The sequence below is a fragment of the Salvelinus namaycush genome, chromosome 30 (assembly GCF_016432855.1).
Source record: "Salvelinus namaycush isolate Seneca chromosome 30, SaNama_1.0, whole genome shotgun sequence".
Classification (NCBI taxonomy): Eukaryota; Metazoa; Chordata; class Actinopteri; order Salmoniformes; family Salmonidae; genus Salvelinus; species Salvelinus namaycush.
In genome coordinates, this window is record NC_052336.1 from 27,884,040 (window position 1) to 27,902,555 (window position 18,516).

General features: G+C 41.3%; 2 protein-coding genes across 9 annotated transcripts in view; one reads left to right on the forward strand and one right to left on the reverse strand.

Annotated features, from left to right (window-relative positions):
• Nucleotides 1-17,031, forward strand: part of LOC120024944 (gamma-butyrobetaine dioxygenase-like) — a 29,497-nt gene extending 12,466 nt beyond the window's left edge. For both annotated transcript variants that reach the window (XM_038969328.1, XM_038969329.1), the window contains exons 4-8: nucleotides 279-477; nucleotides 10,487-10,592; nucleotides 10,939-11,135; nucleotides 12,518-12,684; nucleotides 12,989-17,031. In XM_038969328.1, the coding sequence (XP_038825256.1) occupies nucleotides 279-477; nucleotides 10,487-10,592; nucleotides 10,939-11,135; nucleotides 12,518-12,684; nucleotides 12,989-13,149 (830 nt within the window). In that variant the 3' untranslated portion in view covers nucleotides 13,150-17,031. The remainder of the gene's footprint in view (nucleotides 1-278; nucleotides 478-10,486; nucleotides 10,593-10,938; nucleotides 11,136-12,517; nucleotides 12,685-12,988) is intronic.
• Nucleotides 16,245-18,516, reverse strand: part of LOC120024943 (MAP kinase-activating death domain protein-like) — an 85,164-nt gene continuing 82,892 nt past the window's right edge. For 3 of the 7 annotated variants that reach the window (XM_038969324.1, XM_038969323.1, XM_038969321.1), the window contains exon 31: nucleotides 16,245-18,001. In XM_038969324.1, the coding sequence (XP_038825252.1) occupies nucleotides 17,778-18,001 (224 nt within the window). In that variant the 3' untranslated portion in view covers nucleotides 16,245-17,777. The remainder of the gene's footprint in view (nucleotides 18,002-18,516) is intronic. The other 4 variants (XM_038969327.1, XM_038969325.1, XM_038969322.1 and 1 more) reach the window with 3 other exon arrangements.

Sequence of the window (18,516 nt, forward strand, 5' to 3'; positions counted from 1 at the left end):
CTCTAGAGTTAGAAGTTGCACTCTCTATGCATTGCAAAATTCTGATGTTGCAAAATTCCGGAAATTTACCAGGTTTTTCAGAAATCCTGCCTCAAGGATTTTCAGCTGAAGGATTCCCTCCCAGCTTATTCCCTCCTGATTCTGGGGAGCCTCCAACTGGAATTTCAGAAAAATCTGGGAACTTTGACAAACTGATACGATACAGGACGGTATGATACAGACCATACAGGATGATACAATACTTTAATGAAGTGCATCTATCTCCTTGGCTCTCTCAGAGCGTGTGTACTGGGACTCAGAGCTGCGGATCCCCACGGCCAACTTCGAGGAGGTCCTCCACGACGACAAGGCCGCCCTGGCCTGGCTGCTGGCTCTACGTCGCGTGGGCATCGTCTACCTGAAGGGGGCGCCGGTGGAGCAGGGTCAGGTGGCCCGCCTCAGCCAGAGGATCGGATACCTCCGACTGACATTCTATGGGTGAGAAACCTTTCCCTCTGACTTTATTAGCGTCATATACTCTTAAACCAAACCACGGTGATATCATTTGTAAAAGCTCTGCATTTTCCACACAGCTTTATATTTTCACCGCAGTAGATTTACTAGGGTGTGTTTTTTTTAACTTTGCCATCATGTCCGATTTTTCCTAAACATCCTAATTATAGAAACCATTGCTACTCTCAGCTATCCGCTCCTTTGTATACTGAGGATAACATGGACAGCCTGGTTAAACCAGACTGAACGCTACACTTATTATTGTTACCTTCAGTCTCGATTAACCAGAGGTTTTATGGACATGCAACCTAATTGGGTTTTGGTAGGTGAGGCCTCAATCCATCTCAACTTGGGCTGTTCTAGTTCAGTAATGCTTGCACAGGGACAAAGACTGGGAGGCCAGTCAAATGTATCCAGGGGACATTAAGCCCGAGGTATTACCCAATACACTCAATCAAATGTTATTTTTCACATGCGCCGAATACAACAGGTGTAGACTTTACCATGAAATGCTTACTTATAAGCCCTTAACTAGTTCTTGAACTGCATTGTTGGTTAAGAAAATATTTACTAAATAAAGTAAACATATCAAATCAAAAAGTAAGGCTATATACAGGGGGTACCGGTACCGAGTCAATGTGCGGGGGTACAGGTTAGTCGAGGTAATTTGTAAAGTGACTATGCATAGATAATAAACAGTGAGTAGCAGCAGTGTCAAAACAAAGGGGGTGGGATCAATGTAAATAGTCTGGGTGGCCATTTGATTAATTGTTCAGCGATCTTATGGGTTTGGGGGTAGAAGCTGTTAAGGAGCCTTTTGGTCCTAGACTTGGCGCTCCGGTACCGCTTGCTGTGCGTTAGCAGAGAGCACAGTCTATGACTTGGGTGACTGGAGTCTTTGACCATTTTTTGAGCCTTCCTCTGACACCGCCTGGTATATAGGGTCTGGATGTAAGGAAGCTTGGCTTTGGTGGTCTGTTTGAAACATATAGGTATTACAGACTCGGTCAGGGAGAGGTTGAAAATGTCACTGAAGACACTTGCCAGTTGGTCCACGCATGCTTTGAGTACACGTCCTGGTAATCCGTTTGTGAGTGTTGACCTGTTTTAAGGTCTTGCTCACATCAGCTACGGAGAGAGTGATCACACAGTCGTCCGGAACAGCTGGTGCTCTCATGCATGCCTCGAAGCGAGCATAAAAGGCATTTAGCTCGTCTGGTAGGCTCGCGTCACTGGGCAGCTCGTGGATGGGTTTCCCTTTGTAGTCCGTAATATTTTTCAAGCCCTGCCACATCCGACGAGCGTCAGAGCCGGTGTAGTAAGACCGGTGACTGAGGTGGTATACTCCTCAATGCCATTGGATGAATCCCGGGAACATATTCCAGTATGTGCTAGGAAAACAGTCCTGTAGTGTAGCATCCGCGTCATCTGATCACTTCCGTATTGAGCGAGTCATTGGTACTTCCTGCTTTAGTTTTTGCATGTAAACAGGAATCAGGATGATATAATTATGGTCAGATTTGTCAACTGGAGGGCGAGGGAGAGCTTTGTATGCGTCTCTGTGTGTGGAGTAAAGGTTGTCCAGAGTTGTTTTTTCTTCTCTTTGTTTGCACATGTGACATGCTGGTAGAAATGAGGTAAAACAGATTTAAGGTTGCCTGTATTAAAGTCCCCGTCCACTAGGAGTGCCGCTTCTGGATGAGCATTTTCTTGTTTGCTTATGGCCTTATACAGCTCGTTGAGTGAAGTACAGTCTGCTGTCATTCTGATCTAAGAATATTACTACTGCTTATTATGAAGAAAAAATACATCTGTTTAACTTTGGTGTAAACTAAAGGTGTGTTTAGAATTATTTTTGTTGTATTAATGCTATTTAATCTCTCCTCAGACTACATTTACATACCAGACGTAGCTGCTCTGTTCTGCCGATGCACAGAAAACCCAGCCAGCTCTATATTATCCGTGTTGCCCTTCAGCCACGACTCTGTGAAACATAAGATATTACAGTTTTTAATGTCCGGTTGGTACGATAGTCTCGACTGTAGATCATCCAGTTAGTTTTCCAATGATTGCATGTTGGTCAATAATCAAAGCTGAGGTTGGAACAACAAGCATCCCACAGCCAGCAGATAAGCCCAGGTCAGTGGAAGCTAACAGCTGCGAACCAAAGCAAGAGACATGTCATTAAAGAAGCTGCAGTTTTTGTTGATCAAAAAAAAAGAAAAAAGAAGCTGCAGTATTTATGTCTTCCACCAATAACAACCCAAGAGACACAACAAAATACCAGTGCACATATTTGCATATATTTGAGCACAGAGACTCCATGCCAAGAGCAAAGAAGAGACCTAGTATAATTGTGATTCATCAGCTGGATTCGGTCTTATGTAGCAAAATTTGAAATGTTTTTTCAAAAGAGACTCAGCGCAACAAAATGGTATATCATACACAGCATTTTTGAGGAACAATGGGAAAGTAATTCTGCTTTGAAAGTTGATACACTCACTTTTGAGAAAAGGGCCTTTGAATGTTTTGGTACCTACTGGAGAGCTCTCCTTTGTCTACACCAGTAGTTCCCAAACTTTTTATAGTCCCGTACCCCTTCAAACATTCAACCTCCAGCTGCGTACCCCATCTAGCACCAGGGTCAGCACACTCTCAAATTTAGTTTTTTGCCATCATTGTAAGCCTGCCACACACACACTATACGATACATTTATTAAACATAAGAATGAGTGTGAGTTTTTGTCACAACCCGGCTCGTGGGAAGTGACAAAGAGCTCTTATAGGACCAATGCACAAATAATAATAATAATCAATAATTTTGCTCTTTATTTCACCATCTTACATATAAAACCTTGTGTATAACTCACCACAGGTTAATAAGAAGGGTGTGCTTGAAAGGATGCACATAACTCTGCAATGTTGGGTTGTATTGGAGAGAGTCTCAGTTTTAAATAATTTCCCACACACAGTGTGCCTGTATTTAGTTTTCATGCTAGTGAGGGCCGAGAATCCACTTTCACATAGGTACCTGGTTGCAAAGGGCATCAGTGTCTTAACAGCGCGATTTGCCAAGGCAGGATACTCTGAGCGCAGCCCTATCCAGAAATCTGGCAGTGGCTTCTGATTAAATTCAATTTTCACAGAACCGCTTGTTGCAATTTCGATGAGGCTCTCTTGTTCAGATATCGGTAAGTGGACTGGAGGCAGGGCATGAAAGGGATAACGAATCCAGTTGTTTGTGTCGTCCGTTTCGGGAATGTACCTGCGTAATCGCGCACCCAACTAACTCTGGTGCTTCGCTATATCACATTTGACATTGTCCATAAGCTTGAGTTTATTTGCACACAAAAAATCATACAATGATGGAAAGACCTGTGTGTTGTCCTTGTTAATGCAGACAGAGAAGAGCTCCAACTTCTTAATCATAGCCTCAATTTTGTCCCGCACATTGAATATAGTTGCGGAGAGTCCCTGTAATCCTAGATTCAGATTATTCAGACGAGAAAAAACATCACCCGAATAGGAAAGTCATGTGAGAAACTTGTCATCATGCAAGCGGTCAGACAAGTGAAAATTATGGTCAGTAAAGAGAACTTTAAGCTCGTCTCTCAATAAAAAAAAATGTGTCAATACTTCACCTCTTAATAACCAGCACACTTCTGTATGTTGTAAAAGCGTTACATGGTCGCTGCCCAAATCATTGTATAGTGCAGAAAATACATGAGAGTTCAGGGGCCTTGCTTTAACAAAGTTAACCATTTCCACTGTAATGTCCAAAACGTCTTTCAAGCTGTCAGGCATTCCCTTGGCAGCAAGAGCCTCTCGGTGGATGCTGCAGTGTACCCAAGTTGCGTCGGGAGCAACTGCTTGCACGCGCGTTACCACTCCACTATGTCTCCCTGTCATGGCTTTTGCGCCATCAGTACAGATACCAACATGAGAAGCAGCTACGTTTGGCTACATATGGACCGTTAGTGGAATTCCCGCGAGAGAGTAATGGTTATTGTGATTGGATGTTAATTATTTGATTAGGCTACCTGTATTTGACATTGTGTTGTTATTTCGCTGATGGTTTAATTTGATTTTTGTCAGTGAAACGAGGCTACTCAGACAAGAAAAAACCCTCATTTTTAAAAACCTTTATTCATTTAATGTGAATCATTTTTTTAATTTGCGTACCCATGATGACATTGCGCGTTTGAGAATACTTGGTCAACACCCATTCAGCATTGTTCACACCCTCTTAAGCCAGCCCCACCCATCTCTTTAAGGATTCACATGAGGTCATGTGCTAAACAGTGAGTAGTGTAGTAAAGATTAAGACTAAAAGTGGTAGTAGCCTACAATAAGGGAAAAATTCCAGGTAAACAGAAAGTGGTCCAGATGCTAAAAATATTTGATAAATACTAGATGACACTTACCCAGACACACTTGTCTAAATTGATGTGAAATAAATGCTATAACCCCCAGCCACATCCAGGGGTGGAAAAAGTACTAAATTGTCATACTTGAGTATAAATCATTTCAAATTCCTTATATTAAACCAAATGTTTTTTTAAATTATTGACAGATAGCCAGAGGCACACTCCAACACTCCAACATAATTTCCAAACGAAGCATTTCTGTTTAGTGAGTCTGCCAGATCAGATGCAGTAGGGATGTTCTCTTGATAAGTGTGTGAATTGGACAATTTTCCTGTCAAAATGTAACAAGTACTTTTGGATGTCAGGGAAAATGTATGGAGTAAAAAGTACATTATTTTATTTTGGAATGTAGTGAAGTAAAAGTAAAAGGTGCCAAAAATATAAATAGTCAAGTAATGTACAGATACCCCCCAAAAATACTTAAGTTCTTAAGTACTTTTTACCACTGCCAAAATGCACACCAGTACACACCAGTACATTAACATACTTTATATACTGTTACACACGTACTTATCACATAGTATTCCATACATATAGTTGAAGTCGGAAGTTTACATACACCTTAGCCAAATAAATTTAAACTCAGTTTTTCACAATTCCTGACATTTCATCCTAGTAAAAATTCCCTGTCTTAGGTCGGTTAGGATCACCCATTTAATTTTAAGAATGTAGAGAGAAGGATTTATTTCAGCTTTTATTACTCACGTTCCCAGTGGGTCAGAAGTTTACATACACTCAATTTGTTTTTGGTAGCATTGCCTTTAAATAGTTTAACTTGGGTCAAACGGTTTGGGTAGCCTTCCACAATAAGTTGGGTGAATTTTGGCCCATTCCTGAGTCAGATTTGTAGGCCTCCTTGCTCCTACACATCTTTTCAGTTCTGCCCACAAATCTTTTATAGGATTGAGGACAGGGCTTTGTGATGGCCACTCCAATACCTTGACTTTGTTGTCCTTAAGCCATTTTGCCACAACTTTGGAAGTATGCTTGGGGTCATTGTCCATTTGGAAGACCCATTTGCGACCAATCTTTAACTTCCTGACTGATGTCTTGAGATGTTGCTTCAATATATCCACATAATTTTCCTCCCTCATGATGCCATCTATTTTGTGAAGTGCACCAGTCCCTCCTGCAGCAAAGCACCCCCATAACATGATGCTGCCACCCCCGTGCTTCACGGTTGGGATGGTGTTCTTCGGCTTGCAAGCTTCCCCCTTTTTTCTCCAAACATAACGATGGTCATTATGGCCAAACAGTTCTATTTTTGTTTCATCAGACCAGAGGACATTTCTCCAAAAAGTACGATCTTTGTCCCCATGTGCAGTTGCAAACCGTAGTCTGGCTTTTGTATATCGGTTTTGGAGCAGTGGCTTCTTTCTTGGTGAGCGGCCTTTCAGGTTATGTCGATATAGGACTCGTTTTACTGTGGATACAGATACTTCACAAGGTCCTTTGCTGCTGTTCTGGGATTGATTTGCACTTTTCGCACCAAAGTACGTTCATCGCTAGGAGACAGAAGGCATCTCTTTCCTGAGCGGTATGACGGCTGCGTGGTCCCATGGTGTTTATACTTGCGTACTATTGTTTGTACAGATGAATGTGGTACCTTCAGGCGTTTGGAAATTGCTCCCAAGGATGAACCAAGTCTTGGCTGATTTCCTTGGTTTTCCCATGATGTCAAGCAAAGAGGCACTGAGTTTGAAGGTAGGCCTTGAAATACATTTACAGGTACACCTCCAATTGACTCAAATGATGTCAATTAGCCTATCAGAAGCTTCTAAATGACATAAACGCCATACGTTGCTGCTACTATTTTTTTTGTTTTATCCTGCTGCTCAGCCACTTTACCCCTGATTGTGTATCACAATCACTTTACCCCTGATTGTGTATCACAATCACTTTACCCCTAATTGTGTTAGGAGAGAATCATTTGAATAGAAGCACTGCAGATAGTGCTGATGACTGGTCCGTCCGAACCATAATACATAAATAAAATCAATTTAGTCTCAAATAAATAATGAAACATGTTCAATTTGGTTTAAATAATGCAAAAACAAAGTGTTGGAGAAGAACGTAAAAGTACAATATGTGCCATGTAAAAAAGCTAACGTTTAAGTTCCTTGCTCAGAACATATGAAAGCTAGTGGTTCCTTTTAACATGAGTCTTCAATATTCCCAGGTAAGAAGTTTTAGGTTGTAGTTGTTATAGGACTATTTCTCTCTATACCATTGACTATTGGATGTTCTAATAGGTACTTTAGTATTGCCAGCTTAATCTCGGGAGTTGATATGCTTGAAGCACAGGGAAGAGCTGCTGACAAATGCAGGAAAGTGCTGTTTGAATGAATGCTTACGAGCCTGCTGCTGCCTACCACCGCTCAGTCAGACTGCTCTATCAAATCAGACTTAATTATAATATAATAACACACAGAAATACGAGCCTTGGATCATTAATATGGTCGAATCCAGAAACTATCATTTCGAAAACAAAACGTTTATTCTTTCAGTAAAATACAGAACTGTTACGTATTTTATCTAACGGGTGGCATCCCTAAGTCTAAATATTGCTGTTACATTGCACAACCTTCAATGTTATGTCATAATTATGTACCATTCTGGCAAATTAATTACGGTCTTTGTTAGGAAGAAATGGCCTTCACACAGTTCGCAACGAGCCAGGCGGCCCAAACTGCTGCATATACCCTGACTCTGCTTGCACAGAACGCAAGAGAAGTGACACAATTTCCCTAGTTAAAATAAATTCATGTTGGCAGGCAATATTAACTAAATATGCAGGTTTAAAAATATATACTTGTGTATTGATTTTAAGAAAGGCATTGATGTTTATGGTTAGGTACACATTGGTGCAACGACAGAGCTTTTTTCGCGAATGCGCTTGTTAAATCACCCATTTGGCTAAGTATGCTATGATTCAATGATAAATTAACAGGTACAGCATCGATTATATGCAACGCAGGACAAGCTAGATAAACTAGTAATATCATCAACCATGTGTAGTTAACTAGTGATTATGTTAAGATTGATTGTTTTTTATAAGATAATTTTAATGCTAGCTAGCACCTTTCCTTGACTCCTTGTTGCACTCACATAACAGGTAGTCAGCCTGCCACGCAGTCTCCTTGTGGAGTGCAATGTAATTGGCCACAATCGATGTCCAAAAATGCAGATTACCGATTGTTATGAAAACTTGAAATCGGCCCTAATTAATCGGCCATTCCGATTAATCGGTCGACCTCTAGTCCGAACACTCCTTGGCAACAACAACACCAGGCTCCAGAGCCTCGAAGCTGTAAAACAGGGAATAACATTTAAAAAAAATCAGGAGACATTACAACCCTGCACAACATCAATTCACCTCCCAAGTTTAGATAAGAAGATTCACCTCATACAATGCAATGAAAAGGATTTTCACCTGAAGTGCTGGTACTGCTTGATCTGTGGCAGCGGCCTGAAGTATGGAGTCAGGTGTTGTTACCAGCCATAGCTTTCCACCAGCACCGTATCATCCTCCAGTCCAACCAGCTGTGGGATGTTGGCCCATTTCACAGTGCTGTCCTTCACAACACCAGCAATCTCAGACAAAGTGTTCACTCTGGTCTTTCTGAAGCGCTGCTTGATGACAGTCGGGGGCAAACTTGGTATGGCCTGTAAGGAAGTGAAGGTCCAGACTGTGGTGGAGCTTGTGCATGGTTCGACAGGCACAATACTAGAGCACAAACCTGTTCTTGTTTTGGCCACAGCAGTTATCACAATTCAGGTCCACACGTGTTTCCCCAACTCCATAGTTGATGAAAAAATGGTGCATGTAGTTGATGACTGCGCTGCTGCCTTTGCTTGCTTGGGCCAGCTCTCTTTTTGATGGGAGGCATTAGACCATTCTCCTTGTATGACTGGTGGAGGAGAGTTAGGCATGTCCTACTGATGCTGAAAGACAAATTCCAGATACAAATATTTGAGCATTATTATACAATAGATGCGAAATGGCATTCTGAGAACATCACTACACACACATCATACACGTAATGTTAGCTAGCTAGCCAGCCATCTAGCGTCAGCTGGCTAGCTAACAGCAAGCTTTAACTAGCAATACAAACCGATTGGCATAGCTACCTAAAGTTAACCAAATAAGTTCACTGTTAGCTAGCTAACATTAGGCTATAACTAGCCTTGCGAAATGGCATTCTGAGAAAACATCACTAATGTTACACACAATTCATATACCTAAATGAATGTTAGCTAGCAAGCCAGCCAGTCATCTAACCTCAGCTAACATTAGGTAGCTAACAGCAAGCTTTAACTTGGGGTCTTATGTTTGGACATGTTACATTAACGTTAGCTAGCTAAAAAATGTACTATAATCCCAATCCATAGAGTAACGTTACTAGCAATACAAACCAATTGTCATAGCTAAAGTTAACCAAATAAGTTAGGTTCAATGTTAACGTTAGCTAGCAAGCAAGGCTAGCTAACAGCAAGTCTTAACTTTCAAGGAAAACAACTTTCTGACTAAATTAGAAATGTATAATATCTGAAAGTGTAGCTAGATTCTTACCCATATACATGGATGAGAGCTTCACGGCAGACTGCAACCCGTTTCATTAAATAAGATGTCCTGTGTCGTTTCCATTTAGTTTGCACAGCTTGTTTGGCCCGTTATGTTCCACTGATTTCAAAACTCGGTGTTCTTCTTCCGTGATAACAACACTGTTGATCGCCGTTTCTTCGCCATCACTGTCATCAGAAGACTCTAGAATGTCTTCTTCAATGAAAATGTTTTTACCTAAGTCAGGGATGTCTTCATTGTCTGATTCATTTTCAGAGTCCGGGAGTCAGCATGGCACGATCGTCCTCCAGAAAGTAGTCCATCACAACTTTTTCCCACTGACCTTTGTCGATAGCCCCTGATAAATTCAGGGCAGCAACGTTATTGAGAGCAGTAGCAACATATTTGCAGTTCTCCATGGCTAACGTTATATCTTTAGAAAAAAACTGTAGTAGAAAGGATTATTTATGCATAACTAGCAGCTAATTTTATAGACACAAGATGCTACACCGCAGAACAATCTGAAACTCATCTCTCGGCATGTCCAGCCCACTCATTTTACCAGCCAATCATGGCTAGCGGGAAGGTTCCTGACTTTTTCTTTAGCTAAACCAACAAGGCTCTTAATTTAACAACTTTATTCGTATTTACAGATGGCATGAAAGTTCACATGTTCGAGAAGGCACTTCTGGCTGAAAACACATTTTGATTTTAAAAAAAATGTACGTTCAAACGCTTCTCCTGTGAAGTCGTGACTTGCGACATACACCTAGTTTCCTGAATCGGGTCACAATTGACATACTATTTCAACAGTATCCATTTAACAAAATACTAGAAATGTAGGACGATGAGTAACTTTTTCCATGTCCTGTTGCTCTTGAACCTTTTTAATGTTTCCAAAGATAATGCCTTGGCAATTAGTGCTCAACACCTTTGTGATTAGACAATTAGTTAATAATCATTAATAATGGACCTTTCTCAACTTGTCTCATTCCTTTTTCAGGCACACATGGCAGGTGCAGGACAAATCCCAGGCTAACAACGTGGCCTACACCTCTGGCAAACTCAGTCTCCACACTGACTATCCAGCACTGCACTACCCACCTGGAGTGAGTAGACAGTATCCACCATCATGTTCATGAAATCTACATTAATCCTCTCCTATCCCACTATCGGTCAGACACCTGAGTCATATCTGGATGAAACACGTACGCACGCACACACACACACACACACACACACACACACACACACACACACACACACACACACACACACACACACACACACACACACACACACACACACACACACACACACACACACAAAATATATATATATATATTTTAAGCAGTTTACTGCACACAGTCCCCACCCCCCATATTGTAAGATGTATGTATCCTATATGGGATGGCTGTTAGCAACGGTACTAATATCCTGTATGGCTGTTTGCAGGTGCAGTTCCTGCATTGCCTGAGCCAGGCTGGCGAGGGCGGGGAGAGTGAAGCGGTGGACGGCTTCCACATGGCAGATCAACTGAGGAGAGAAGACCCCGAGGCCTTCAGGACCCTCACCTCCCTGCGGGTGGACTTCACCGACACAGGGTCCGACTACTGTGACTTCATGGTGCAGTCCAAGAACCACATCATAGAGTGAGTGAGCGCCACACCATTAAAATACATAAGACATGGATGCATTGGCTTGTTTTTCGCACACATAAGAGACATCACTCAGCTTACATATTAATGTGACTTGACAGGAGGTCAGTCTAGAACTGCTCCAGGTAGCACATGGACCAAAATACACACAGACAGACAGACAGACAGACAGTCAGTCACATTCCCAGGATTATTTTAAAGCTACATGGATGTGATTTAGGAGCTTGATGGATATGTGTCGCCATCTGCTGCTCAGAATTTAAACCGCAGTATAAATGTATAATACACAACCTTCAACCAATGTTCACTCTAAGCTGTGCGCAGGAGCGCAGCTCCCCTTGGACTGCTGTGCAGAATAAATATCAGCAGGACACATGTTGTGTGCATCTACACAAACCACTCACAACCACTCACGCTGTAAACACAGTCCAGTTCAAAGTGAATGGCACAGATCCATATATGGCAATTATATAATTGCCATATATGGATCTGTGCCATTCACTTTGAATTGCCAAATATGGATCTGTGCCATTCACTTTGAACTGGACTGTGTTTACAGCGTGAGTGGTTGTGTGTAGATGCGCTTGTTTTGAGATCAAAGCGAGGGCTGCATGTAGCCACCTGTGCACATTTGTTCATATTCTTTGCTCGTTAGTGAGTTATTAGCCCAGTTATAGCTAATGTTTTGTCAACGATGGGGGAGCGGTTGCTTCCTACAAGAGCACAAAATGTGTGCATTTCTAGTCATCTTTGAAAAGCTAGTCAGGTAATAATAATGAATTTTGTGGATTCTTGCATCAAATCACACAACATTTTCAGTCACCTCCTTGTCTGAAGGACAAGTAGCTAAACAGGTTAATATCAAGCCTTTTTTTTCAAAAGTCTCATGGAATGTAGACAGACCTACATTCCATATCACACATTTGCTGCTACTGTAGGCTGTTATGCGATGCATTTTTTCTCATTGTTTTTGATGGTAGGCCACTCTAGTAGGACCTACATTATGATCAAATAGCCAGCCACTGTTAAAACTGTAACTTAAAGCAGGTACAGCATCAGTGTTCACTGTAAACGCGCCCCGGAAGTTGCACAGAATGTTGCTCAGTGCCCAACATTTTTTGAGGGAACATAGCCTGCAACTGATGGGTAAGAAGATGATTTTAAGTGAGCAAGCAAGGTCACTGTGGGAATTGATATATACTGCTACTGATCGTTCTTATACGATTGTATCAGATATGTACATCTGACACTTGACAACTGCCGAGTCTGATTATGCAACAAGGCCTAGATGTCCAACATGCAATCTTTTTCATAGTTTTTTAAAGGTTGACACACACACACTTACTAACAGTGGCACCCCTCCTCTCTCTGAGCAGTGTTGACAGTGATGGGCGGGTGGTCCGGATCAACTACAACAATGCCACCAGGGACTCTGTGCTGGACCTCCCCCTGCACCAGGTCCAGGCCTTCTACAGCTCCCTCAAGGCCTACGTCCAGCTGATGACGCGACCAGAAAACATGCTCACCTACAAGATGGAGCCTGGTTAGTGTGTGTGCATGAGTGTGCCCCTTCAACATTAGCAGTTCAAGTGAAGCTTCCCTGGATAAAAGTTGGCAATGTGAATAGGATTGTATTGTAAAATATTTCATTCATTGTAGTTACAAATGTTGTAGAGATGGTAGACTTACCGTCTATGACTAATCTAATATGTGACATACTGTACTAGCACTTAAGAGTGCTAGTATTCGTTAGCCTATTAGCCTATTCGTTTGAACTTTCATCTTGAAATATCTGTATAACATTGGTTGAGTACTGAGTCGGCATTTCCCTCCACCTCCTCCTGCAGGCGACCTGGTCACCTTTGACAACTGGCGCCTGCTCCATGGGCGGAAGAGCTTTCAGAGCCACCCAGACCGGGTGAGGCACCTGGAGGGAGCCTACCTAGACTGGGACGAAGTCATGTCTCGCCTGCGGATACTCTGCAAGTCTGTCCACGGAGAGAGCTAGACCCGCCAAGCCCCCAGAGCGAAGCCTCCTCCAACTATATAGAACCGCATCAATCTACAACAGGGCTCTCCAACCCTTTTCCTGGATAGCTACCGTCATGTAGGTTTTCACTCCAACCCTAATCTAGTGCACCTGATTCTATTAATTAGCTTGTTGATAAGTTGAATGAATCAGTTTAGTTGCAACTGGGAGTGAAAACCTACAGGAGGGTATCTCTCCAGGAACAGGGTTGGAGAGCCCTGATCTACAGAATTTCTGAGCGGCCAAAAGAGGCAGAGGCTAATTGTCTAGTGGGCTACGGCTACTCGTGTGTGAGTCAAGATGGCTGCCAGTTTTTTGAACAGAGTGACAATTGGGCAAAGTGCAAGAAGATGGGGAAAAGGGTTGAGCACTTTCCTAAATGATACACACTCCCCTTTATAAGTGCTAACAGAGGCATAGAAGCTGTTTATGAGTAGCATACCTATGAAGAATCTGTCTGTTACTGTATGAAGCCGGTAGACTATAGTGCCTTTGTTCCTAGGGTTGTGTAAGCGAAAATATTGACCTATCTTTCCCTTTGCTCTAATCAATTTTTCTATCGGCCTGTGTTCTGCTGGTCATAATTTGGCAGCACTTTACTACATCAATGTCTTAAGGGTGTCACGTCAACAAGAGGTGATGAAGTTTTTGACATTTTCTACCTCTTGTATCCAGTAGTATAGTTCAGTTTCAGCCATCTAACCTTAAGACAAAAAAAGTGTATAGCACTAGTATCAGCCCCACAAATCAATCATTTTTTAATAACTCTCTTTACAATAACTCTTCGTACGTAAAATGTATGCACATGCAAGTTTGGATAAAAGCATAAGCTATGTGATTAATCTAAATTTACAGAATGGTTACCTGAAGGAAATTGGGGGAGGGTCATGCTTTTTCAATTTCAGTCAAGGGGAGGGTTTAGTCATTTTTTTTGTTATCTAGTCCAGGGGGAGGGTCATGTAATTTATGAAATTTCAATATTTATCAATGTTTTAGAAGAACTTTTCTCTGATTTTTCGCTGGGTGCTCAATATCAAGTGTGCATATAGACTCTTTAGTGTAGTCTCAATCAAATGATCCATAGCCTATAGGCTACGAAGTGCATGCTCAGAGAAGCACAGAGCAAAGTTATATTTCTAAGATAGCTGATGATGGTGTAAATACAACTTGGCTGCATTACACACCGCAATGGATATTCCAATCCGGAGCCCCTGCCTGCTCTGGCTGATCAAAAACGTTTTTGTGTGCTGCCTAACCAATGGCTGTGCTGTGTAGGGCTACAGTGGCAGTTCAGGAGGCTTCTACAAATGTAAAAATGGACTAGCTAGTATGGACTAGCCTATGTTCTGTTCAGTTTGAGAAGGAGAGCGCAACAATATGTTTCTCGCCCATTATGTATTTATCAGAGTCATTGACCTCACAAGAAGCCAGACTCGAGTAACTTACATCGTGTCGCTGAAACTTGAAGCAGCAGCCGCGGCACAATCAATCAGAAATAGACAGCTCATGGTGCTGAAAGTAGGAATAATTCATTTCAGCAGTCTTCATTTGAATGAGACTTTACTAACAACAAGAGGTCTTTGTGTTGGAGCCTATTTCTTCCTATTTAAGAAATTAGGTAAGCCTACCTGTTTGACAGACGAAATTAGGCTATGGACTGCTATATCCATAGATTTGTCGCTCAATTACTCCACCCGCTCTTTAAATATCCATGTCAATGACAGGCTGTTAAGTTAAAACCAAGACTCGAATTGACGGGGTATGAAAGGGGAAGCCATCGGCCTATTCGCTTAAGATTTGGAATAAAATTAAACTGATCCGATTTATATAAAGTGATGTATAACAGTGCCTTGGCCCGAGATGCTTTATGCTTGTGTCTAGAAACAAGCATGAAGGTGTAAAATACCCATTCAGAGGCTGAGATTCAACCTTTTATAGCCTGAGAAGACATAACAGACTTTGCTTGGGAAGTAATTTCATTCTGTCACTATCAATTGATTAAGCTATTCACTTTCTGTAGGCTAAAATAATGTTTAAAACCAGAAAGCTTTTAGGGAAACACTTGACCTTCCCTCGTTGTGTTAAACCACGTAAGAACAGAAGCCAGCAGTTAAAGCTTACATTTTGTGGCGTCGGTAAGTCTACTCTGTCTGGGTTGGAAAGGTAGGCCTACTCTGTCTGGGTTGGAAAGGTAGGCCTACTCTGTCTGGGTTTGAAAGGTAGGTCAACCTTTTGAAAGTACCATGTTTAGATTCCTAATGACGTCTCAGATTTAATTATTTGCAAACAAGACACGGATTTGGCATTGGAGAAATATTGTAAGATTAACACTTAAGCCTCTCTGTTAATGTTTAGAATGAAATTTCGGTAATTTGTGTGGTATTTAAAAATACATGTGAAATTATGAATTTAATTACATTTTCATAAAAGGCTTCTTTTTTTAAACCGGTAAATATGATTGATTAATGCAATGCTTTTACTATAAAAGGAGATGTTTCCACCCCTAGGCTACTCTTGTCCATGGTGGTCTGCATGCTTCTGGCCCGCAGACCAGTGCGATATCAATATTCCGGCATTGCCATGTAATGCTTACAGGATGAAGAACAGTTTCTAAAAGTGCGTATCTAAGGTGCAGGTACAATATATTTTGCTGAAGGGAGGGCACTCCATTTTCATTTTAAAGAGGTTTGATTTTCTCCATGTAACCCTTATTATAAATAACTCGTCCTCTTCAGTACACGTGCATGTTGAAAGCCACATTGTGCAACTTGGCATTTACTCCAGTTCCAGTACAAACAAATATTTGCTATTCAGTTACAATCGTCTATTCTTTATTACATATATAGTTAATGCTAACAGCACTCATTGTAATAATTTGCGGTGATATGTGAGTCAGTGCCTTCACAAATGTGTTAATTTTAAAAAAGGGTATTGTCTGAGACCATGCTAGTATTGCATTAAATCTTCACAAATATTACTCTAGATTTCATTCTTATGTTTTCCAAATATATGTATGCACATTGGATATGTGCTACATCATTTTGGTGTTCATCCAAACTTTGAGACAAAATGGAGGGCTTTAGTTGACAACTTTTATTTTGATATTGCCAAAGCTGTACATGTTCTATAAATACTTATTTCAAACACAAATATTTACAACCTTTTCAATTATTCCATCACTTTCTCTCTCAACAGCAGTAGGCTAGCTAGCACAATAATAGGGTTGGTTGGTTTCAAATACTCCCGTTTCGTAATGTTCTCATTATATGTAACTAGTCTAACAAACTATACTATTATGTTCTGTTACCGTTTTGAGACACTCCTCATCCAGTTACTCTCATATTTACACCAGTGTTTTTATTGTCAAGAATGAAATACCTCTCATGGAAGTTGTAACAATATTTTTCTTACACACGCATTTCATCTCTAAAAAATAAAAGCCACGTAAACATTAAAAACAATATCCTGATCATATAGCTGTATTACTCATATATTGCTGATCTGGCAAAACAACACACTGCATGTATACACTCACATACACACCACTTACAGTTGGGCTAGATTGGATTTATTTATCTTACTACAATACAGACACAACATGAAGACTTAACACACCTCTCCAACAGACAAAACCATAACAGCAGTAGGTTTACACATCTCTACAATCTCCACATATAAACAATAGGTCATCATATTTATTTACTTCAATAAATATGTATGACAATGAAGTCCTTTTTTACAATCTTTGCTCTTTGTAAGCCAGAATTGCCAAGATTTAAAAAAAATCTGAACAATGATCTGGCTCTGGCTAACTACGTAAAGTATTGCACATCTAGTGAATAAACCACACTTTGCAAAACATCTTATGGTGGAATGTACAGCATTTTTTCTCTCCATAGTAACATGCAATTCAATACAGAGGACCACAGACAAGACATTTGACAGTAGTTTAGCCTCACTGGGCAAGCTAAAGAGAGATGCACACATCTTGGACCACACAAGATATTTTGGGATCAAAAGGAATAAAAGCTTTTACGTGCAGTGTTTGATGCACCATGCAGAAGTAGCGTTTATTAACAAAGTGACAACCGTCAGTACTAGAATGCTTTTTAAACGTTTCACCGGTTTGGACTTGGACAGACTGGAGTTTTACAGTAGTAGCACATAGAATATTCATCACAGTCATAGGGAGTGGAGCAGAGTGTGGACGGGGCGGTTGGTTGCTTTCTTATCGACTTGCAGAGCTGTGCATCACACCCCTCCCCCTTGCCTGTCTCCATCCCATTAAAAACAACCAATGAGACCTTGGCAGCAGGCCAGGCCGAGAGAAGGACACAGTCTCAGAGGGGACAGAGATGGGGGACAGACGGACCTCGCCTTGAAGATCAAGCAAGCTTACGGCCAAGACATCAGGCTGGGCCTGTATGGGAGGAGCCTAGTGGACGTGACCATGGTTGGGAAGGGTACACACGATGCCACAGACCAGGGTTCACATATACATACACACACCATAGGGATTTTACTTACATGGCGAGGCGCAAAGAGTAGAGGGTATTTCTTGGAGATGTACTTACAGGGTGCAAAGAGGAGTAAAGCGGTGTGTAGGATCAAGGATTGTCAGAACTCAATGTCATAGTAGGACCGAGATTCCACTTTGTTGCAGAGTGAGAGGCACGGGGGGGATGGGGGGGGGGGGGTAGATTGGAGGGGTCGTAGACTAGCTGGCCAGGGGTCTTGGAGATAGAAGCTTGGGCTTGCCTTCTGCTTCCTTCCCCTTCACCGCAGCCACGTAGGAGAAAAGGCAGAGGACGGAGTAACAGATCTGGTGTGCCTGTTTGAGAGCAAGAAAAAAAAAGAGGGAACTTGAGGGAAGTCAAGCTACTTGTGGCATAGTTATACTACTTCTGCCACCTTTCACTTTATTATTTGATGTCATGACTCTGTAGAATTTACACTAATCGTTATGAACAAAAAGGGGATTACATTATTTTAAAAATAGTTAGAGATTAAATAAAAAGGCTCCTTGAAAAAAATGAATATTACACGCATTTTAGCAGTTATGTCAAAGGGATTACTCTTCATAATCATGTCAGGAGATACAGTTTACATACACCTTAGCCAAATACATTTAAACTTTGTTTTTCACAAATCCTGACATTTAATCCTAGTAAAAATTCCCTGTCTTAGGTCAGTTAGGATCACCACTTTATTTTAAGAATGTGAAATGTAAGAATAACAGTACAGAGTGATTTATTTCATTCATCACATTCCCAGTGAGTCAGAAGTTTACATACACTCAATTAGTATTTGGTAGCATTGCCTTTAAATTGTTGAACTTGGGTCAAA